This window comes from Stegostoma tigrinum, chromosome 13 (assembly GCF_030684315.1).
Source record: "Stegostoma tigrinum isolate sSteTig4 chromosome 13, sSteTig4.hap1, whole genome shotgun sequence".
In the NCBI taxonomy this organism is placed as follows: domain Eukaryota; kingdom Metazoa; phylum Chordata; class Chondrichthyes; order Orectolobiformes; family Stegostomatidae; genus Stegostoma; species Stegostoma tigrinum.
The window spans coordinates 37,224,673-37,249,271 of NC_081366.1; the positions used below are offsets into that span (position 1 = coordinate 37,224,673).

General features: G+C 41.3%; 1 protein-coding gene across 2 annotated transcripts in view; it reads right to left on the reverse strand.

The window, feature by feature from the left end:
• Positions 1–24,599, reverse strand: part of LOC125458172 (glutamine--fructose-6-phosphate aminotransferase [isomerizing] 2-like) — an 84,963-nt gene that overhangs the window by 43,938 nt on the left and 16,426 nt on the right. For both annotated transcript variants that reach the window (XM_048543139.2, XM_059650686.1), the window contains exons 2-7: positions 18,647–18,754; positions 14,137–14,241; positions 6,488–6,613; positions 4,297–4,355; positions 4,072–4,206; positions 230–291 (exon numbers count right to left, since the gene is read on the reverse strand). In XM_048543139.2, the coding sequence (XP_048399096.2) occupies positions 230–291; positions 4,072–4,206; positions 4,297–4,355; positions 6,488–6,613; positions 14,137–14,241; positions 18,647–18,754 (595 nt within the window). The remainder of the gene's footprint in view (positions 1–229; positions 292–4,071; positions 4,207–4,296; positions 4,356–6,487; positions 6,614–14,136; positions 14,242–18,646; positions 18,755–24,599) is intronic.

Below are 24,599 nucleotides of genomic sequence, written 5' to 3' on the forward strand. Positions count from 1 at the left end.
ATACTTGACTTTAAATTAGAAACTGTAACAAAATGGTAAACATTTCCAAATAGACTGCAAGAAGCAAACATTGAAATTACAGTGATTGTAAGCGGCCTATTCAGACATGTTATGACACACCTCCAGGGTAGTTGGGATTTGAACACAGACTTTCTACAACAGTGCTTATTGTTCTGACAAAGAAACTCAAGCAGTAATCATTACATTCACAAATTAACCTCAAACCAACCTCGCAGCAACGGCTTCGCAGGGAAAATGAAGGCTCTTGAAGACAATTGCAAATGCTCCTTCCTGCAAGTACAAAAAATGTAATTTCTGACGTTAAATATTCTTTTATTTCAACCTTAAGTGACAGACTATAAGAAAATCAAGAGTACATTCTTAGTAAAGTTACATATAATGTTGAGATCTTCCTGCAAATAAAGAATAAAACAAAATCCATTCTTTTAGAGTGAAGCAAAATGATGCTTGTAGTGCAGGTCTCAGGACAAAAGTCTCAAGAAAGCAAGATAATAAAATGTGAGGCTGGATGAACACAGCAGGCCAAGCAGCATCTCAGGAGCACAAAAGCTTAGCTTGGCCTGCTGTGTTCATCCAGCCTCACATTTTATTATCTTGGAATTCTCCAGCATCTGTAGTTCCCATTATCTCTCAAGAAAGCAATGCGAGTCTTATGATCAGCACGAAGGAACTAGCAGGCCCCAAAGTCGGGCAAATCAAAATCCCAATTCATTCTGTGATCAGAGATAACGGGAACTGCAGATGCTGGAGAATCCAAGATAATAAAGTGTGGAGCTGGATGAACACAGCAGACCAAGCAGCATCTCAGGGGAACAAAAGCTGACGTTTCGGGCCTAGACCCTTCATCAGAGAGGGGGATGGGGAGAGGGGTCTGAAATAAATAGGGAGAGAGGGGGAGGCGGACCGAAGATGGATAGAGGAGAAGATAGGTGGAGAGGAGAGTATCGATGGGGAGGTGGGGAGGGGATAGGTCAGACCGGGGAGGATGGACAGGTCAAAGAGGCGGGATGAGGTTAGTAGGTGGGAAATGGAGGTGCAGCTTGAGAAAGGAGCAGGGGATAGGTGAGAGGAAGAACAGGTTAGGGAGGTGGGGGTGAGCTGGGCTGGTTTTGGGATGCAGTGGGGGGAAGGGACGAGCTGGGCTGGTTTTGGGATGCAGTGAGGGAAGGGGAGATTTTGAAGCTTGTGAAGTCCACATTGATACCATTGGGCTGCAGGGTTCCCAAGCAGAATATGAGTTGCTATTCCTGCAACCTTCGGGTGGCATCATTGTAGCACTGCAGGAGGCCCATGATGGACATGTCGTCTCAGGAATGGGAGGGGGACTTAAATAGTTCGCGACTGAGAGGTGCAGTTGTTTATTGCGAACCAAACTGAGGTGTTCTGCAAAAGCGGTCCCCAAGCCTCCGCTTGGTTTCCCCAATGTAGAGGAAGCCACACTGGGTACAGTGGATACTGTATACCACATTGGCAGATGTGCAGGTGAACCTCTGCTTAATATGGAAAGTCATCTTGGGGCCTGGGATGGGGTGAGGGAGGAGGTGTGGGTGCAAGTGTAGAACTTCCTGTGGTTGCAGGGGAAGGTGCCGGGTGTGGTGGGGTTGGAGGGGAGTGTGGAGCGGACAAGGGAGTCAAGGGGAGAGTGGTCTCGCCAGAAGGCAGACAAGGGTGGGGATGGAAAAATGTCTTGGGTGGTCCGTGACACCACCCACGCCCTCCACCTCCTCCAGAACCTCCAATTCCCTGGCCCCCAACACCTCATTTTCACCATGGACGTCCAGTCCCTACACACCCACCTTCCTCATGCAGATGGCCTTAAGGCCCTCCGCTTCTTCCTGTCCCTCAGGCCCGACCAGTCCCCATCCACCGACACCCTCATCCGCCTAGTCAAACTCGTCCTCACCCACAACAACTTCTCTTTCGATTCCTCCCATTTCGTACAGACAAAGGGGGTGGCCATGGGTACCTGCTTGGGTCCCAGCTATGCCTGCCTCTTTGTAGGTTATGTGGAACAGTCCCTCTTCCGCGCCTACGCTGGCCCCAAACCCCACCTCTTCCTCCATTACATTGATGACTGTATCGGCGCCGCCACTTGCTCCCCAGAGGAGCTCGAACATCCACTTCACCCACACCTTCCATCCCAACCTCAAGTTCACCTGGGCCAACTCCAACACATCTCTCACCTTCCTGGACCCCTTTGCCTCCATCTCAGGCAACCAGCAAGAAACTGATGTCCATTTCAAGCCCATCGACTCCCACAGCTACCTAGAATACAGCTCCTCCCACCCACCCTCCTGCAAAAATTCCATCCCCTATTCCCAACTCCTTCGCCTCTGCCGCATCTGCTCCCAGGATGAGGCATTCCACTCCCGCACATCCCAGATGTCCGCGTTCTTCAAGGACCGCAACTACCCGCCCCACACCCCAGTGGTCGAGAACGCCCTTGGCTGTGTCTCCCACATTTCCTGCAACACATCCCTCACACCCTGCCCCTGCAATAATCGCCCTAAGAGAATCCCCCTCGTCCTCACATACCACGCCACTCACCTCCGGATACAACGCATCATCCTCCGACATTTCTGCCATCTACAATCCGACCCCACCACCCAAGACATTTTTCCATCCCCACCCTTGTCTGCCTTCCGGAGAGACCACTCCCTCCGTGACTCCCTTATCCGCTCCACACTGCCCTCCAACCCCACCACACCCGGCACCTTCCCCTGCAACTGCTGGAAGTGCTACACTTGCCCCCACACCTCCTCCCTCACCCCCATCCCAGGCCCCAAGATGACTTTCCATATTCAGCAGATGTTCACCTGCACATCTTCAAATGTGGTATACTGTATCCACTGTACCCGGTGTCGCTTCCTCTACATTGGGGAAACCAAGCAGAGGCTTGGGGACCGCTTTGCAGAATACCTCAGTTTGGTTCGCAATAAACAACTGCACCACCCAGTCATGAACCATTTTAACTCACCCTCCCATTCCTTAGATGACATGTCCATCATGGGCCTCCTGCAGTGCCACAATGATGCCACCCGAAGGTTGCAGGAATAGCAACTCATATTCTGCTTGGGAACCCTGCAGCCCAATGGTATCAATGTGGACTTCACAAGCTTCAAAATCTCCCCTTCCCCCACTGCATCCCAAAAGCAGCCCAGCTTGTCCCCGGCTCCCTAACCCGTTCTTCCTCTCACCTATCCCCTCCTCCCACCTCAAGCCGCACCTCCACTTCTCACCTACCAACCTCATCCCACCTCCTTGATCTGTCCGTCCTCCCCGGACTGACCTATCCCCTCCCCACCTCCCCACAAATACTCTCCTCTCCATCTATCTTCTCCTCTATCCAACTTGGGTCCGCCTCCTCCTCTCTCCCTATTTATTCCAGAACCCTCTCCCCGTCCCCCTCTCTGATGAAGGGTTTAGGCCCAAAATGTCAGCTTTTGTGCTCCTGAGATGCTGCTTGGCCTGCTGTGTTCATCCAGCTCCACACTTTGTTATCCCAATTCAAATCTTGTATTTGTGTGATAATGCAAATAACATACAACTTAAAATAATATGGTAAAACTTGACTGGCTGTTACATAGCTAGGTAGTATAACCATAATGGTATGGACAAATAGGAAGCCAAAATGTCATTTAAAAAATTGCAGTTACTGCCCTCATCTCAAAAATTAGGTACGGTGAATGCCCATGCATAGCAAAAAAGGTGCCAGACTTTCAAATTCTGTTTAGAACTGATGATTTGCAGTACTAACTGAAACAATTGGTACTAGTTAATGTATTTTATTTCAGTTCATACTTAATACTCTGTTTGCACTGTTATTTGAACGAAATATCTGATCATAGCCAAAATTATAAAATATTTTGAATTGCACATTTTGACTTTTTTTATGGGCAGAATTACTTGTATTTAAAGTATACAAACAGCATTGGAGGGTAAATGATCCAAAATATTCTAGTTGTTAAAAATATGTAGTTTCCATTCGCCACGTATTCTAAACATCATATTCAAATATTTTTCCTTGAAAAAGAATTAGTTACAACTCACCAGCTGTTGAACAACGCTTTCTACCAAAGTAGAAAATCTAACAGCTTCACCTTCTCTGGTGTCATACATGTACTTTGTTAGTTTTGGAATCACCTCTGTATCCGTCTCAGATTCAAACTTATAACCTTTACTCTCCTGTAATGGAAAAGGCCTATAGGATTTACTAAAATGTACACATTTTATTATCATGTTAAAATTTGATTAGTTTATGGCAATTTCTCTTACCAAGTATTTTCTTAGTTCTTTATAGTTTGTGATAATTCCATTATGAACCACCACAAATTCTAAAAATAAAAAAAAGCACTGTTAATCCAGAAATCAATCGTTCAAATCCATACTTGTGCAAATTTAAAAGAACATTTTTAAGACCTATCACTGCCACTGTATGAGTGAGTCAAAATACTAGGACATGAATCATGTTCTGTTTGCCCTGCTCAATGATTTACTGATCTTGGAGATACAAGAGAATGCTGGCAACAGAAGGCTAAAAGGCTTATCCAACGTTAGGTTGATTTCTTTACAGGGTCCTAAAATGGCCATACAATTGTGTAAGATTCCAAACAAATCTCCTGGTCAGTTATGAACAAAGTAAACTATTTTATTTTGTTTTGTTAATTCATGGAATGTGAATACCATTGGCAAGGTCAACATCTATTGGAGGTGGAGCTCCATGCGGAATCTTTCAATGTCACCTACTTGTGTGTCCAGCAGTAGCTCCGCTGGCTAAATAGAGAAGTAAGGTGGGCCGGGTTCTGTTACCCGAGTTGTATTTTGGACAAGCCAGTTCTGACATTATTACCATTGTCTAATTACACACCAAAAAGATATTGTCACCGTTGATCAGAAACTCAACTGGACCAGCCATAAAACCATAATAGCAGCTCACTTCCTGCCTTTCCAAAGCCTTACTGATACTTAAAAGGCACAAGTTGGGAGTGCAATGGAATACTTTCCATATACCTGGACGTAAACACCAATGTACTCAAGAAGCTCACAGCTTGAAGTCTATCCATATCAAAAAAGTACATTTAATCAGAACCCTATCCACCATCTTAAATAGTCATTTCCTCCATCAAAGCTATGACTTGACTGCAATGTCTACCAGGTATAAAATGCTTTTCAACAACTCAACAAGCCTTCCTCAACTGTACCTCTCAGATTCAATGTCTCTTTCATCAGGAAAGGTAAAGTCAGAAGAAGTGAGGGAGCACCACTTCCTCTAAGTTTCCTTTAAGCTACACACCCACTCCGGTTTTGAAACAGATTGCTGCATCTTCATCATTGCTGGTCAAAATCCAGGTCCCTACTAATCAATGTGGTACCTTCCCCAAATGGACTGTAGTGGCCACTACAATAGTGTTTCATTGTCAACAAAATAATGCCACGAACAGGAAGAAAATAATCAAGAAAGCTAATGGAATACTGACCTTTACATCTAGAAGACTAGAATAAAAGAATGCAGAACTTACACTGCAGTTATACAAAACCCAGGTTAGACCCCCATCTGGAAGACTGTGAACAGATATGGGCATTATGCCTTAGGAAGGATATATTGGCTTTGGAAGGAGTACAATGTAGGTTTACAAGAAAGATACCAGAACTTCAGGGGTTTAGTTATGAGAAGAGAATATACAATTTAGGTTTATTTTTTCTAAAATTTAGAAGGTTAAGGGGTGATCTAATCAAAGGCATCAACGTATTAACAGGAGAAAAGGGTAGGTAAAGATAAACAATTTCCACTGGTTAGGGATTCCAGAATTAAGGGGCATCGTCTGGATATTAAGGCCATACCATTCCGGACAGATCCTAGGAAGCACATCTATACACAGAGCGTGATCAATGTCTGGAACTTTTTTCCAAAAATGGCAGTGATGCTGGTTTAGTTGTTAATTTAAAATCAGAGATAACTATATTTTTGCAAAGCAAAGGTATTAAACGATATGTGCCAAAGGCAGATATATGAACATAGGCCACAGATCAGCCATGATTTTATTGAATGGTGGAATGGACTCCAAGGGATGAATGGCCTACTCCTGTTCCTATGTTCCCAACAAGGGCAAGTGTGAGTGGGCAATACATGAAGACCTTGCTAGTGATGCCAACATCTCAGGAATTAATGCATTTTAAAAAGTGGTGCTGATATCATGGGGAAAAATCCTTCTGAACTTCATTGCAGTGATTTTCTTCACTTCATTTACATTATGTCACTTCTAATCAAACAAAGTACTTGGCACACTTACTACCAACAGTAAGAAACACAAAACCTCTCAGTATATACTATTGTAAATGATTAGCATTGTGTTTGGCTGTATTTCAATCTTGCAGAGCAATAAAGTTCATAAATTACCTTTTCACATTTTCTGACTTGGATTATCTGTACTTCTCTCATCGTTTTTATTACACAAAAAGCACATACCATTTCTTTCGTCAGAGCGTTGGGGATGACTGTTCACTTCATTTGGAACCCCATGTGTTGCCCAGCGAGTGTGAGCAATCGCAAAATGGACATCAAATACTTTGTCAATGTTCAGAAATTTTTGTTCTGTAACAAAATAATTGTTACATATCAAGTGCTGTATTTACATGTTAACATAAATCTCTGCATACTGTCAAACAACGATTTCACAAATTAATTCTTTGTCACACTCTTACTTATAAATCAGCAGGCACAAAGGAGAATCTCAAACATTTTATGAATGTGTTGCTCAGCAAACGTTCTATTTTTTGCTGAAGTACATTCCCATGCAACTGCAACAGGTATTTATGTTGCAAGTTAAATAATGTAAAATATGAAGCAAATCACTTCACAGAAGTTTTCAAACTTGAAACTGAGCCACATAAGCAGATATCAGGAGTCTAACCTAAAGCTCCATCAAAGTGGTAAGCCTCATGAAGTAGATCATAGAAAGAAAAAATGAAGAGAGGAGTTGCAGAAGAAGGAAATTCCGAAAAAGGTAGATGAAACTTTGACTTTTAACAGTACATTGATGAAATTTGGGAGTGCTTGGAAGGCTAGAAGGCTGGAGTGATTTGAAAGATGACTCATTGTGTTGTGCTTCTCCCAGTCAGGTGCTCCAGAATGGTAACTTCAAAACCACATGTGTCTGTAATATCTTTTTATGAGAAGAACAGGAAATTAGGTAATTCATACTGCAAATATTTTCCATCTTAAAGAGAATTTCCTCAGAAATTCTTGATTCAAAGAGAAAGAGAAACATAGAATCTTATACAGAAGCACACATTAACACAGGAACACTCCCTTCAGTCCAACTTGTCCAGGACAACCAGGCTTCCCAAAACTCAACTAGTCCCACCTGCGTTTGGCCCATATCCCACAAAACTTTGCCTGTTCATGTACCTGTCCAAATGTCCTTTAAATGTTGTAACTGTACCTGCATCTATCACTTCCTCTAGCAGTTCATACTATATATGAACCACCCTCTGTGTGAAAAGGTCACCCTTCAGGTTCCTTAGGTTCTTCTCACCTGAAAAATATACGCTGTAGTTTTGAACACCCCCAGCCTAGGGAAAGGAACTTTGCTATTCACCTATCTATGCCCGTCACGATTTTATAAAGCTCAATAAGGTTACCCCTCAACCTCATTTACTCCAGTGAAAAAAGTCCCAGCCTACTCAGCCTCTCCCTATAATTCAAACCCTCCAGACCCGGCAACAGGGAAGAAGTTGACAACAACAAGATACAGACAACAAGCAAGAACTGTGACAAACACTACATTGGACAAACAGGCAGAAAGCTAGCCACCACGTTACATGAACATCAACTAGCCACAAAAAGACATGACCCACTATCACTAGTATCCTTACATACAGATGAGGAAGGACACCACTTTGATTGGGACAACACATCCATCCTAGGACAAGCCAAACAGAGACACGCACGAGAATTCCTAGAGGCATGGCATTCCAACCAGAACTCCATCAGCAAACACAATGATTTGGAGCTCATATACCACCCTCTGAGAAAAAGAACAGGAAATGACATCACCAACACAGGAAATGACATCACCAACCCAAGGAAACCTAAACAGATAAATAGAAAGTGGGACAGAACACCAGCGCTTCACCGGAGGCTCACTGATGATGCTACCTAGAATGGTGACAAAACGTCTGAAAACGAACCTTCCAGCTCAACGAGCAAACTTACATCCAGAACCTCAACCTGAGCTACAAATCATCTCAAAACTCACTAGGGGAGGCAATGGTCTACTGGTATTATTGCTGGACTGTGAACCCAGAAACCCAGATAATGTTCTAGGGACCCGGGTTTGAATACCATTATGGCAGATGGTGGAATCTGAATCCAATAAATATCTGGAATTAAGGAGTCTAATGATGACTATGAAACCATTGTCGACTGTGGGGAAAAAAACCATCTGGTTCACTAATGTCCTTTAGGGAAAGAATCTACTGTCCTTACCTAGTCTGGCCTACATGTAACTCCCGACCTATTGCAAGGTGGTTGACTCTTAACTGCCCTCTGGGCAATTACGGATGGGCAGTAAGTGCTGCCTAGCCAGCAATGCCCTTATCCTGTGAATGAGTAAAAGAGCATCCTGATATATCTTTTCTGAACCTTCTCCAATTTAATAGTATCCTTCCTATAACATGGTGGCCAGAACAGTGCACAGTATTCCAAAAGTGGCCTCACCAATGTTCTATACAACCGCATCATGACATCTCAACTCGTGTACTCAATAGTCTGAGCAATGATGTGGAGAGGCTGTCCCCTCCTGTTTCATGCAGCTAATGCCACATCCATGTTCATTTTGAAACAGAAAAGTGGAATATATTATTTTTTCAGCTTCACTCAGGATTCTTTAAGGTTGCAGGCTGTTAGAGGAAGTAGAAGGAAATACTTTTTCCAAAAAATTTCCATTCTGAATCTTATTATGATCTCAAGTGATGATAAAACCAGCCAGGCTAGATTCCAAACTTAAAACTGGCTGGATAAACCATATATTTTATTGTTGCTATTTTGTTACCATAGTGGTTAGTCATTGAATGTATTTACAAGAGGCTCTAATGCACTTCTAACGAAAGAAGATAAGCTTATTGTACCAAAGTGTTAAAAAAAAGCAAACTATATGCCAGTTTGAAATATCTTATAAATAGCAAAAGGAAAACTTCAGTCCTTTTTCACAGCAATATCCTTTACAGACACTGAACCCAGTGAAGTATCACTCCTATCGTCACTTTAAAGTTCCTACTCAACTGACAATGTTGCAAGCTTTACTTCTGATGACGTTCTATCTGCAGAAGGAAATCTTGCCATCTGTCCTGGAGACATCCAGACAAGTTAACTCACTGACTTTTCTCTGACTTAAGACTACTTTTGGGTTGCTAAACAGCACATCTGCTGGTTATGTTTTTCTCTCTGAATTGAACCTGCTGAAATAATTCCAGAGAGGCCAGTATCCTGTCATCAAGTAACCCTTCATTGACACATACATGGTGCTTGACACTAGTCTGACTTCCTCAGAGCCAAACCCCAGAGTGAACAGAACCTCTGGCACTCCTACTTATATCTGTTAGCCAGGGGTCCCTGATTGGACCAGATTAAAACATGAATCAGGGAACTTCTTATTCTGTTAGACCTACCTGGATGACTTTGTTAATATTACTACACCTGCTTCTGACTAATGATCTGTTTTATTATAGATAATAAAAGCTTACACTTGGTAAACATTTCAACAATTATTTTACCAGGTTGCTTGCTATTCAGTTGGTCTAGGACAAATTACTTTTCAAAGTGACTTTCTGACCTTTCAAGTAAAAAAGATCACCTTCACAGAAAAGCCCTTTTTCCTCTACTTCAGGATCTAAGTTTTTCAAGTAATACAAAAGTACCATCATCCTACATCACAATGTAAATATCCTAAAAATTTCTCAGCTTAGCCCCTTGGCAACTGATTCTCAACCTCTGTCCTGGTTCTGTAGACAACCTATTGATAACATCATGACCCAACAGTGAATCTAGTTCTTAATTAATACAATCTTATAAGTGGTTTACACTTGCTTGGCATCTTTGCATCATTCCAGCTGAAACTGAAAAACAATTAACCAAAAATTCAAACACAGGATTAATTTCAAGGATTGAATACAAGTCAAAAATATATATAAAATGTTACAGCTTAGGTGTGTTAAAAACTAATTTTATGTTTTAAATCATAAAAGATTCTTTACACTCTTAAAAAAAGCAAGAAAGAGATAAAAATTCTGTGGTATCAGAGGCAAGTGATATCAAAAAATGTAAAAAGGAAATGAACAACAAAAAAATTAATGCTCTAAAAATTGGGTGGTCAGAATTGAATGATATTTACGTGATTGTGCCAGTCACTTAAACAAAAATTAGAAGCATTAATGAGAAATAGTATAATATTCCGTTGTACTATAAGAGATATGTGATTTAGGTTAGGATGGGACTGGGACTTAACATTTCTAGTTATAAAACTTTAGAAGAGTTCCAGAAAATAGTGGTAATGCTCATTAAGGATAGTTTCAAAGCAATACGTCCTACAAGGTTGCATTAAGATAGAATCTGCAAGGATGCTTAAGCAGAAAAGAAAACAGCATGTGTGATACAGACCACTGTGTGAACGTTAGAGAATAGAAGACTACAATAGGCCAATAACAGGCCATTTTAACCATTGAAAGAAACATTACAATGTAGACAATGCACTTGATCAAAAAGTACACTTTTCGAATGCATCCACGATGACTTTCTTCATTGGCCGATTTTTAGCTCAACTCCGAAATGAGTTTTATTTGATTAAAATCATAATACTGTTGAAGCTGGAGATTTGAAATAAAACAGAAGATGTTGGAGAAATTCAGCAGATCTGGTAGCATCTATTTTGACAGAAACAGATTCTATGTTTTGAGTCCAAAATGACTCTTCACTTCTGATGCTGCCACAGATGCTGCTAGGCCTGCAGAGCCTTCCCAGCATTTTCTTTTTTATGACGGAGTTTTATATATGATTATACTCTAGAAAATAAGGTGAAGCAAATAACTAATAAATTCAAGGAGCTGGAATGAATAAAGGAAAAGTTTAGCAAGCTGAGAGCCTAGCACAAATTACTTGAGCAGAAAATTTTATAAATAGGCTCAGTGGTAGAAAATCCTTAAATATATGGTCAAAATATGATTTGAATATATTCCTGTAACAAAATAGGGTTGCATCAAACTGCAAACTACCACGGATAAATAAAAGGATTGATAAATACAGTATTAAAGAAAAAAACAGGAGTATAGAAAATAATAGGGCAGGTAAATAAAGTGCAAGGGTTAAAGGGAACGTGAATAAAACTAGCAGAAAACAAGAAAACAGTAATGGCTTTTCCACAAGTTAATAAAACGTAAAGAATAGTGAAAGAAGGCTGTGATCATTCAAGAAAGAAGTTGCATGTATAACTGGAGAATGAAGGCATTGTAAATATCAAACTCATTTTTGCATTGTTGGAAGCAAGCATGTTAGTGCATATAAGAGGGATGCACAGTTGCTGAAAATAACTGAGAAAAAATGGAATGGGCTACAGAAAACAGAACTCAAGAAGCAGAACAGCCTGTGAATGACGTAGGCAATGATGAAATAATTGGGAAATTACAGCAAAAATCTCCACATCCTGATAAAAACTTTGATTTTCCACTTGCAGCTTTAATGGCTAGATGAGAAGCTTGTGTGTTAATGTCAAAGGGCCTTTTTGGAAAACACATATCCCAACCATCAGAGAACAGTGTATTTCTGGGCTCTTGTTTTCTTGGCGCTCATCACTTTCTTAATACTGACTCACCTTGCACTTAATTTGACACTCACAACCTCCTGGGTTGTACTTTTGCATATTGCTGCTTCATTCAGAATTTCAAGGCTCATTGCGGTTCTGTCTTGACTTGCCCTTTTGTGCAGACAAAAAGCCAGGCAGCTTGCCGACAATGATCAGTCAAGGCATCATGCTATGTCAACGTGACACCTAAACCACATGCAAATTACACAGCAAGTACATTGAATGTGCTTCAAAGAAATGACCAAAGTCTAAGGGCAATAGGCCTCAGTCAAGTCAAGGGGGCGACTGTCAGTCAAGGGGGCCACCGCTGTTAGTCAAGGGTCTCCAACCTTTGGCTGTAACTCTGTCAGGGAAAAACACAGAAATCAGTCAGGAGTGTGTCAGTCATCAGTTGGGGCTGTCCTTCCAAGCCTGCCAGGTGAATATAGGTTACAGTCAGTCCTGGGAACTTGTGCTATATTGGGGAAGTCACGTGTCACAATTGGAGGCAGCATGCTGAGATGTCGAGAGGATAATAACTGTCAAGGAAGGATCTCAACAAGAAAGATGGGATACCTTGGAGGGGGGTGGGGGGGATGAGGAGGAGGCAGTGCTCTGTGACGGTCACCACCACCATGATGGGGCACAGTGCATAACAATGTTTGGTCTAACTAAACTGTTGGTCTGGGCTGAGGGAATAAAATCCAAAGCTAACATGTTCCACTGTCAAGTCTCTCCAATCCAGCTGCATACCCTAGGACTGCCCCAAGAGAAAGGAAGAAGAATATACCTTTCGAGTGCACACAGGTGGCAGGAGTGACATTTCATTGCAAATACACTATCACATATGAAAAATATATGTTCATTTTTCATTCTCAGCTGTGAGAGCAAATGTCTGTCTCTCCGCGACTAGAGTATCAGAAGTTACAAGTCTAGGAATACTTGGCACTACGTGAGGTCCCACAGTCCAAGATGGGAAGTGAGCAGCTCCTTCACTGTGGGCAGCCTATGGGAACTTGGTAGATGCTTGCAATTCTGGTAACTAAGGTGAACCCCTCAGGTCACAAAACATCATTTGTATATCACAGCTTTATTAGCAATGATCCCTGATATTGCTTTATGAGGTCAAGAGTGCTTGAGGCCAGGATTAGGATTGTACATAGTGGGTTAATGCCTAAGGTTCACAGAACATGTATTCCTCACAGGTGTCTTTCACCTGTACTGACTGGCTGTCTGTGTAATGCTGTTCCCTTTGAAGGGCATCACATCACTCAAAATTTAAGCCTTCTCCCTCACAAGCCAAAACAAAGCACCAAAAGGCATTGCAAAGACAATGCAAAGCTGGGATGCTGTGCACATCAAAATAATCACAAATCGTCTTTGTGCGAAGAGATTGAGCAAATAGCCCTGAGGTGCACCCTGCTCCATTCCATGAGCTGGAAGCCTGTCCCTATGTGCAATGTATCCTGGCAACAGCAATCCAATGAAAGATGCTGGTGTGCTCTAACTACAGCAAGGACATCCCAAAGTGTTCCATAAGTAGATCAGAGATGTGGCATGATGATGCGATGAGGCTGGTGTCTGTCAGATACCAACGTCTGTAGGTGTGAAGCATTTGTGGCCACTGCCCACAGAGTCTGCCTGTAGATGTTAATGCATGATGTCCAAGACAGGGGTGTGGAGAAGCAAGGGGCAAGCTGGAATAGTCAGGTAACCACTGTGACCTACATGCCAGAAATTGTCACTATTTAGTTTCAATTTGTTGGAATTGGAAACAGCATATTTACGAGGCAAAATTAAGTAATAATAAGATGTTAATGCATGCTAATATATTTAAATATGCCTCATACAGCTTACTGGTTAGAACTTTATTCTCACCATTCAACATTTGGTTGGAAAATGCAGCCTTTTGCTCCTGATGTTGAGAAGTTTCATGCTGGTCATCCCATGTGTATTTCCTAACTTACCTCACATGGCCTGTGTCATTCAGAGGTTGAGAATATTTCATCCCATACATTTGCTGGTTAAATTAATACAGCTGAACAAAAAGGGACCTTATATTTACTTTTATTTATGTGATTTGAAAGAGTCATACTTTCCAATAGAATGAAAAAAAAACAAAATATACTAAGTAAATCTAATACAGAATGCTCAATGTAATATATTTCATGTGGCTCATTGTCTGAAAAAATGAAGGATGTACAAACATCAAGAGTACCATAGACTTAATTAATTATTGTGAAAGTTTTGAATTTAGAATTTATAGATCATGATCACTTACTATAAATTTCATCAGCCAGGGCCTTCACTTTGCCTTTGCTTCTAAACAGAAAGATATTGCCACCACTTTTATGGTCTTTTTCATTATCTTCATCAAGTGCTATTCCTGTTGATTAAAACAGCAGTTATTCAAAAGTGAATGAAAGAAGAATACATCAAATTTTACTGACTAAAGTAATGTGTGCATTTGTTTAGACTGGATTGGGCTTGGGAGATCGATCCTGTACTCTAATACAGATGGAGAGAGAAGCCAAGGATTGAAGAAACATGTGGAACACTGTGCAAATACTTGCAAACATCAACGATTTATCAACTGATCCTCAATTAAAAATTCTTTATGAAATAGCACAGTGAGTATGAGCAATGGACTTGTATGCTACAGACTGTAAATCTACAATCTCGTGACTCAGAGTTAAGGTTAACAAGTAAATTATGTGTACTCGGTCCAGCTGTCTGTGCAGTGACTATAATGAGGTCAGCCAGATGGTCCGCATAGAATATGAGTTCCCTGATTGGACTGTTAATCTGGTCCAGTGAGGGAGCCCTGGCTGGAGTATCAGAGGTTCTGTTCAGTCTGAGAGCTGGCACTGATGAAGCTGGATCAGTGTTAAGGACTTTCCATTGGTAAATAAAGGGTGACCTGGTGATGGGATACCAGCCTCTGTCATTTCAGTCTGAAGATTTAAACATCTCAAGTCCAGCCCTCTAATCACTCTGATACTTTTTAACTTAAATCTATCACATTAACTATTCATTCCTCATCCTTGGTATCAAATTCTGTTGTTATTTCTTAGTGTCCATTTCTACAATTTCTCAAGCTTTCAAACTTTTGGCCTCTGACTCTGACCTTTTATTCAATTTTCACCCATTATCCATCATTCATACTAAGCCACCTCAGTCTGAAAACCTCTGGAATTCTCCAAAAACCTCCACCCAATATCTCCAAAAACTACAAAATCAATTTCTTTGGCCAAGCTTTCAGTTAATCCAATTATCTCTCTCCAAGTTGCAGAGTCTGCTCTTCTATTTCCATGACAGGATATTCTCCATTAACAGCACTGTATAATGCAATTTATTGTTCTTGTATCGCACTTGATATTTTTAGCCTGCTTCCCTACGCACCAATACATTTACGAAGCTTCTGGCATTACTTGCTACCATACTAAATTGATATTCTCCAGCCCAACTGTGAAGTAACTCCAATTACTCTGCATTTCCTTAACACATTAGGATCATCCGTGAGCTCTGCAGTTCTTGTTCCAATGGTATTTTCAACAAGGATCAAACACAAATACCCTCATCCACCTAGATTCTCTTTATTTCATTTATAGTCATAGTCATAGAGTCATACAGTGTGGAAACAGACACTTTGGTCCAACCAGTCCATGCTGACCTTAATCCCAAATGAAACTAGTCTCACCTGCCTGTGCTTGGCCAATATCTGTCCAAACATTTCTTATTCATGTACTGATCCAAATGTCTCTTAAACGTTGTAATTGTACCTGCATCCACCATTTTGTCTAGCAGTTCATTCCACACATGAACCACACTGTGTAAAAAAGTTGCCCCTCAAGCCTTTGTAAATCTTTCTCCTCTCAATTTAAAAATACATCCCCTCACTCGAAATTCCCCACCATAGGGAAAACGTCATTATAACTTCCTTGTTTTTGTGCTCTATGCTTATATTTATAAAGTACTAAGATTCCATTTACTTTAGGAGTCATTTTCAAAGATCTGTTATAGTGATTTGACCATTTGGATCATCTTGGCTTCACTGGCTCATTAATCAAGCATCAATACCCAGTGCCAACCTCCTGCTACTTAACCCTCCTGAACTTCTTTCTCCATTTCCAGAAGGGGATGCTGGAAGTAGTTGAAGAGAGTAGAAAGGGATGAGTCAAGATTAAGGGAAACTAATTCAATGAAACACAAGCGTGCTCCAACTATGTATCTATGATGTCTAATCCCTTACGTTGATCTTTGGGAGGAAACAAACCAAGGTTGATTAGGATTAAGAAGTATTATGCTAGAATCTTTGATTTGAGAAAGGGAGTGGGGTAGGATTTCTGGAGATAAAGCCATAGCAATCACAAAAATAGTAGCTTTGTCATCAGTAGTGTGTATGTGATTCATGGAAAGACAGGAGGTGAAAGATGTTGCCATTCAACACTGGCAAAATACAGATCTTTTTCCATACAACAGCACTCATATTATCAGTGAACTTAATAGTGATGCAGGAATTCAACCAGAGTAAATTCTACAGATTCAGGAGAAGATAGCTATGAATAAGTTAGGAAGTGGAGAAACTTACACTACTGCTATCAAGTATCAGTTCTCAATAAAATTATATACTTACATTAGCCTTTGTCACAGCACAAATAGAGGCAAATTTGGTGTTAATCACTAAAACAGGGATACAGGGAGACAAGGACTGGGAACTGAATATCCACAGTACTCAATGTTTTGGAAGGATACTCAGCAAGGAAAGGAGGTTGTGTAGCTTTGGTCTTAAAGTATGAGTTCAGTGCTGACAATGATATCAACAGTGGAGATCAAAACTTGGCATCAATCTGGGTAGAAACAAGTAATAACAAAGAAAAGAACTCCTTGATGGGAGCAACTTACAGGTCCTTAAAAAGTAGATCCACTGTAGGACCAGGAAATACTGAGGGTTTGTAAGAAATGTACGACAATAACCAAGGTGATTTTAATATGTATATAGACCGGATTAATAAAACTGGAAATGTCAGCCTCAAGAGAGAGTTTACAGAGTATATTAGAGATGACTTCTTGGAGCAATATATTGTGGAACCAAACAGGGAGCAGGCTATTCTAGATTTAATATTGTGCAATGAAATGGGGTTAATTAATGACATCATAGTAAAAGATTGTCCAGGAAAGGGTGATCATAGTATGCTGGAATTTCAAATTCAGCTTGAGGATTAGAACCTTGAGTCCCACTATGTTATGGTGTTAAACAAGATAATTACAGAGACATGAGGATTGATTTTGCTGTAGTGGGTTGAGCAGAAAGTTAGGGCAAATGATGAACAGTAGTTGGCACTCAAGGAGATATTCAATATGTCTCAACTATAATCTATTCCTAATCTGACCCTTACTGAACCATTACAGTCTACTGGTGAAAATAGACCAGAATTTTGACCCAGTGACACTAAAGGAACAGTGATATATTTCCAAGTTAGGATGATAAGTAGCTTGGGTGGGAACTTACATGTGGTGGTGTTCCCATGTATCTGCTATCCTCACCCTTCCAAGTGGTAGTAGTTGTAGGTTTGGAAGAAGCTGTATAAGGGTCTTTGGTAAATTTCAGACTGAGATAAGGAGAAACTTCTTCAAAGTTTGTGAACCTTTGCTGTTCCCTCAGATACTTAAACATTGAGAACATTTGACTCATAGATTGACAGATTTTTGAATACTAAGGGAGGTAGAGGATATTTGGAGAGTCTGGAAGGTCTAGCTGAGATAGAAAATCACACATGGTGTCACTAAAGGGCAGAGCAGGCTCATGCATTGCCTAACCCTGCTCCTGTTTCTGATGTTCTTGTCTATGTATGTCTGACAGTGATAGTCTTCCTGTGCTTTTATTGTTAATTTGTATATGCTATATCTCAGTAAAATTCTCCAGCTCAAATGAATGGCTCAATTGATATGTCAATATTTCTATGCTCTTCACAGTTGCTCCCTGACCCGTTGAGAGTACACATTGTTTGTTAGGTATGGATTATATTGTTCCTAATGTAAACAGTTACTACATTAAATGCAAAGCATTTCCCAGAATAGTGAATTTTCCACATTCCAACAGCTACTGAAGGCCAAGACTAAAAAAAGTCCTGGTTCTGTGTGAGGTTGGCCCCATTCAGGCTGCTTCAAGTTTTCCAAAAAAACACAAGGCTTTAAAGCTGTTTACTTTCTTGGCTTTGGAGCAGACAGATTGTCGCAATCTTTCTTCATAAAACAGCCAAGACAAAATACACCTCTTAAAGCCATAATATCATCACAGGTTTACTGAGATATGGGCTAAACTCGGGCTACATCAGTTTAGGATATCTGGTCGTCATGGATGACTTGGACCAAAGAATCTGTTTCCATGCTGTATAGGTCTATGACTATGATTATGAGGGTCAACTTTTACACACAGATTGAGTGGTTTGTATGTGGAATAAATTGCCAGAGGAAGGTACAGTTACAACATTTTAAACACATTTGGACATGAAGACAAAACACATGAATTGGGAAGGTGTACAGGGATCTGGCCCAAATACAGGCAAATGGGACTAGGTTAGCATGGACAAGTTGGGCCGAAGAGACTACTTCCATACTGTATGATTCTATGGCTTTACTGATGTTATCCTATAGCTGATGCAGGTGAATTGGCCATTTAGTTAATTCACACCTTCATTTGGGAATTAAGATTTCTTGTATATGGACAAGATATGGAATTCAATAGAATATAGTCAAAACTGCATGAAAACTGCATTTTGAAAATTTACCTGCTGAATCATATCCTCTGTACTCAAGCCTCTGTAAACCATTGATTAAGATTTCAAAGGTCACCTTCCGAGTGCGTGGGACTTTGTAGTTCAAGTATGCAAAGATTCCTGCAAAACACAAGTTTAATTCAAACTAATGATTTAATGAATATAGGGAACATAATGCAAATTATACTTCTTTAAGTACTTCTCTTAACCAGCAAGCAGAAAGCAAAACCAAGGGGCAGAATTTTACCCACCCCGAATGACATAGTGAGACAGTTGAGAAAATATGGAGTGAAATAAAAACTTAAATTCTCAATGTCAAGAAAGAAGTTAACTTTTCTACCCAAGGTTTTATTGGCTGGATGAGAATCTCACTAGAATGTAGTGAGGGGCCTTTATACATTATCAATTCATCTCACCTCAAAAATGTGCAAGGTTGTTATTTTTCCAGGCAGAGGAGAGAAACTAGATGCCGATGATTCCTGGCATGAAGGTCTGAGTGGTTATCTGATGACAGCAGGTATCTTCTCCAGGCGTTCATCTTGACCAGCATTTCCCAACACCTCAAGGCACATTCATGGGCAGCAACTGTCCTCAACCACAGAGGCTGACATGAACCATACAGTAACTTCACCGTATAATCAGGGCAAATTTCCGACTCACTTATGATATGATTCACCACTTCAATATTTGGAGTTTAATGACACCTTCAATTACAATGCTGACAGTCCAATTTGAATGCGAGGACAGTCAGTTCCTGATTTGGATCACAGTGTATCTTTGGAGTCTTCACTTGTTCTCCTAGTACTCAAATACTTTCCATTTACTTGGATGATTACAATCAAGTGACGGGCTAATTTTGCTGTTGGAGACACGACTGTCATTCCTGGCATCACTGTCTGATAGGGACGAGGCAGGGAAGAAAGCACAGGACTACCAAAAGAAGCAATAAAGACAGAAGGAAAGGGTTTGGGGCTGGACACTGTCTGCCTGTCACTCCTTTTTGAGGAGTGATCTTATAAATGTTTAAAAAAGCATGAGGGGCATGGAATAGGGTGACTAGCCAAGGTCTTTATCTCGGGGTAGAGGAGTCCAAAGCTGGAGGGGAAAGATTTAAAAGGGGCTTAAGGAGTAACTTTTTTTATGCAGAATGTGGTGCGAGTATGGAATTAGCTGCCAGAAGAAGTGGTGGAGGCTGGTACAATTATGACATTTGAAAGATGGGTACATGAATAGGAAGGGTTTAGCGGTATATGGGCCAAATGGGACAAGATAAATTTAGGATATGTGGTCAGCATAGATGAGTTGAACTGAAGGGCCTGTTTCTGTATTGTACAACATTATGACTCTACCTCTGCCTTGCCTTGCCGTTTTGAACAATGCCACCTCATTCAGAATGTATAAGCTTACAACACTTCTGTCTTGCCTGGTCTTTTAGTGCAGGCACAAAGCCAGGCAGCCTGTCACATTTCCCAGCAAGGAACAGTCAAGGGAGCAGGCATAACAAGGTGTAGAGATGGATGAACACAGCAGGCCAAGCAGCATCAGAGGAGCAGGAAAGCTTGGCGTTTCAGGCCTGGACCCTTCTTCAGAAATGGGGGAGGGGAAGGGGATTCTGAAATAAATAGGGAGGGGGGGGCGAATAGAAGAAGGATAGAGGAGAAGATAGGTGGAGAGGAGACAGACCGGTGAAGGAGGCGGGATGGAGTCAGTAAAGTTGAGTTTAGGTGGGGAGGTAGGGAGGAGATAGGTCACTCCAGGGAGGACAGACGGGTCAAGGGGGCGGGATGAGTTTCGTAGGTAGGAGATGGGGGTGGGGCTTGAGGTGGGAGGAGGGGATAGGTGGGAGGAAGAACAGGTTAAGCAGGCGGGGATGTTCTGGGCTTGTTTTGGGATGCGGTAGGTGGAGGGGAGATTTTGAAGCTTGTGAAGTCCACATTGATATCATTGGGATGTTGTTTTATGGCATCATGTTATATCAATGTCAAACTTGCATCATGCGTCTGCAACTTATGCAAAAGAAAAACACATTGCATGCACAGCCATGTCTCAAAGTATCAAAGGGTGTAGTCCTCAGTCAGCTCAAAGGGACTTATCATCATTTAAAGGATCCTGCCAAAGTCAGTCAAGGGACTGACATTCATAGTCAGTCCTGGGTCTTGGTCACAATCAGTCAGACTCTAGGGACATGCATGTTCAAAGGTTCCATATCATTATAGTCCGGAGAGTAGGCTACAGTTAGTGCTGCATGTCCAGTGCAAGCTGTCTGAGGAATTGAAACTACAGAGTCAGTCATTGAGCTATGCTGGGCACTTATCTGTCCGAGCTGTCCTTTCAGGGTCAGTCAAGGAGTGGGCATCAGGAGTCAGTACTGGGGTGGATCAACTCAATGAAAGCAAAGGGAAGTTAACAAGGACTACAACTCTGGTGACGAAGTTGGGAAGGTCAGTGTAGGCATTAGAATCAGCATAACAAAGTATGAAGCTGGATGAACACCCTTCATCAAAAGCCTGAAACGTCAGCTTTTGTGCTCCTGAGATGCTGCTTGGCCTACTGTGTTCATCTAGCTTCACACTTTGTTATCTTGGATTCTCCAGATATGCAGTTACCATTATCTCTGATTAGAATCAGCATGTTGGCATGCAGGGTCAATAGTTTTGAAGGGAGACAATCAATTTAAAAGGGTGGAAGACAATAGAGAGTTGGAGGTCATAGGTTATTCATGGAGGAGATCCATGCATCATGGCGACTGGCTTAATTAAGGCTTGAAAGTCTGGGGGTAAAGCAGGGAGATGAAAATGTAAGTAAAAGAGAAGGGTTGGAACATTTGGAAGGTCAGTATCAATGGACTGACAGTGGGTGTAAGTTAGAAAGGACTATGAAGATTCGGGAAGGGTCCCTCAGACCGAAGGCTGAGCCTGCAACTCACCAGACATGATACCTTCCATTGTCATTCGAATCATAAATGCAGAATAAGATGAAAAATGGCTACCACCACACCTGGAGCAGTGTTAATTTTTCTGAGGGAGAAAGCTCTGATGAATGATGTGGAGCCTTTTAAGGGGCAACTGCATTACTGAGACATTTACAGTGTACAGGTTAAAGACATCTGAAATCACAGAATTTTGCATGTGAGTTACATGTAGTGACCAACTATGTTAAACACAAATCCTAGACACAAGCAATTCTGATCATATCACTGGTCATTACAAATTAATCATAGTCATCTCTGTGAAGCGGTAGTGTCACAGGTAAGCTGTAAAGTCTCACCTGTGGGCCACACTTCACAATGACAATCTAAAGTTTTATTTGCTGCACACGGTTTGGGAGATTATTTCTCTGACCTTGAATTGTCATGCCTTTATGTGCAATGCACAAGGGAGGCAAAGTTTCATTAATCAAAATGCATTTAATCTCCTACTATATTTATGTAACACAGTTTGTGCTGCACACACTGGAATAGAGTCTACTTCATTATGTAGGCATTCCATTGCCTCCTTGTCAAAGTCCTTCATATCCTACTGGATCAAAGACTATGGTAAACTTCCATATGTGCATGCTGTGATAGCTGACTGTTCACATTATTAAAGAGTTGCTTTGCTTCTGATATTTGCCATAAAGCCTCCAAATGAAGAGGCCACAGCAGAAGTTACAAGAAGGCGAAAGTCTATTGTCCTCAATGCTAATTCCTTCAGATCAGGAAGGTGATTTGCCACTGACAAGTGGGGATATCCTGTGACACCATTACAAATCTGTGCAATCTATTGGAGAAGGGCCTTCAACCTGAAGGGATGGATGGCCATTCTATCTAGAGGGTCATCAAGGTGACAGGTGCCCAAACTCTTATGTACAACTGCTGCTTCCAAGGATCACTGGGAACAAAATGTGGGATCCTCAACCCTCAAATGTATCAAGGTTGCTACTGATGCAATTTATGCAGAATCACACTATTTAATTTCATTTTCCCTTGATGAGGTCAGGACAGGAGTTCGAGCAGTAGGCTTTGTCAACATAGCCTGCTTCCTCGAGGTCCAGGGCATATTGAGTGTACATATATCACATTATGACTACAATTACATAATGCATCACAAAAAAGGGTTCTGTTTTGATCAATTTATAACTCATCCGTCATCATTAATTCCACATTTTAGAGATCTTCCCCAAGAACCCTGGAAGTTGCCATGATGCTAATTCTTCATAGCTGTCAGATCTCTGCATTAAGGAGTGAATGCCCTTGAAAAAGCAATGACAGGATGAGAAAGAGTCAGCATAGACTTATGAAAGGGAGATCATCTTGACAAATCTACTGGAATTTTTCAAGGATGTAACTAGCAGAGTTGATAAGGGGAAGCCAATAGATGTCGTTTACCTGGACATTTAGAAAGCTCTCCATAAGGTCCCACATAAGAGATCGGCTTGCAATTTGTATGTACATTGGCATGTACTGACATGTTTGCAGAACTGGTTGGCAGACACAAAAGAAAGAGTTGGAAGAAATGGTTCATTTTCCAAGTGGTAGCCAGTGACTAGTGGAGTACTGCAGGGATCAGTGCTTTGATCCCAGCTATTTACAATATATGTTAATGATTTAGATGAGAGAATTAAATGTAATATTTCCAAGTTTGCAGATGTCACAAAGCTAGCTGGGACGGAGAACAGTGAGAAGGATGCAGAGTTGTTTCAGTATGATTTGGACAAATTGAGAGAGTGGACAAATGCATGCCAAATGAAATATGATGTGGATAAATGTGAGGTTATCCACTTTGGTAGCAAAAACATATTATTAGGCAGATTATTACCTGATTGGAAATAAATTGGGATAGAAAGTGGGTGTGCAAAGAGACCTAGGTATTCTCGTACATCAGTTGCTGAAAGTAAACATGCAAGTGTGGCAGGCAGTAAAGATGGCAAAGAGATACATTGGCCTAGTGTGAAGCTGGATGAACATAGTAGGCCAAGCAGCATCTCAGGAGCACAAAAGCTGATGTTTTGGGCCTAGACCCTTCATCAGAGGGTCTAGGCCTGAAGCTTCAGCTTTTGTGCTCCTGAGATGCTGCTTAGCCTACTGTGTTCATCCAGCTTCACACTTTGTTATCTTGGATTCTCGAGCATCTGCAGTTCCCATTATCTCAGATACATTGGCCTTCATTGCAAGAGGATTTGCGTACTGTAACAGAGATGTCTTCCTGCAATTGTACAGGGCCGTGGCGAGACCACACCTGGAGTACTGTCTCCAAATGGAATCTCCTTACTTGAGGAAGATTGTTCTGACTCTGGAGTGAGTGAAACAAAGGTTTACCAGATTGATTTCTGGGATGGCAGTACTGAAGAGAGACTGGATTGGCTAGAATTAAAACCAATGGAATTAGGGAAAATGAAACTCATAAAAATGCACAAAATTCTGACAGGATAGACAGGGTAAATAGAAGAAGGATGTTCCCAATGATCAGGAAGTTCCCTCAGAAGCTTTTCTTTCTTCTTTCCCTCCCACTACCTTAACTGGAAAGGGCTAATCCTATCTGGCAACATTTGACCTGGTGCCCAGCTGCATTTTAAATATGGCACCTATAGCAGGAACCCGGAAAGTCCTGGCAGCAGCAAGCACTTTTGCTGCTCGTGAGCAGAAGATAGGTTGTTGCAGTGTCAAAGAGGCTTGTTGCTTACTTACTAAGGTGTTCAGTGGAGAATTGTGTGAAATAACTCATTACAGCTCGCAAAGAAAAACCCTCCATGAAACTCCCTGAAACTGACAGTTTATTTTCTTTTTGGAAAGTTCAGAACAAGATTACGTATTGAATTGTAAGTGCCAAAAAAACTTAACAGTTAACAGTATTGACAAAAACTGAAATATCTGGGGAAACTCAGCAGGTCTGCTAGCACCTATGGAGAGAAAGCAGAACCAACATTTTGGGTCCTGTAACGCTTCTGCATTGGATCCAAGATGTTAACTCTGTTTTCTCATCACAGT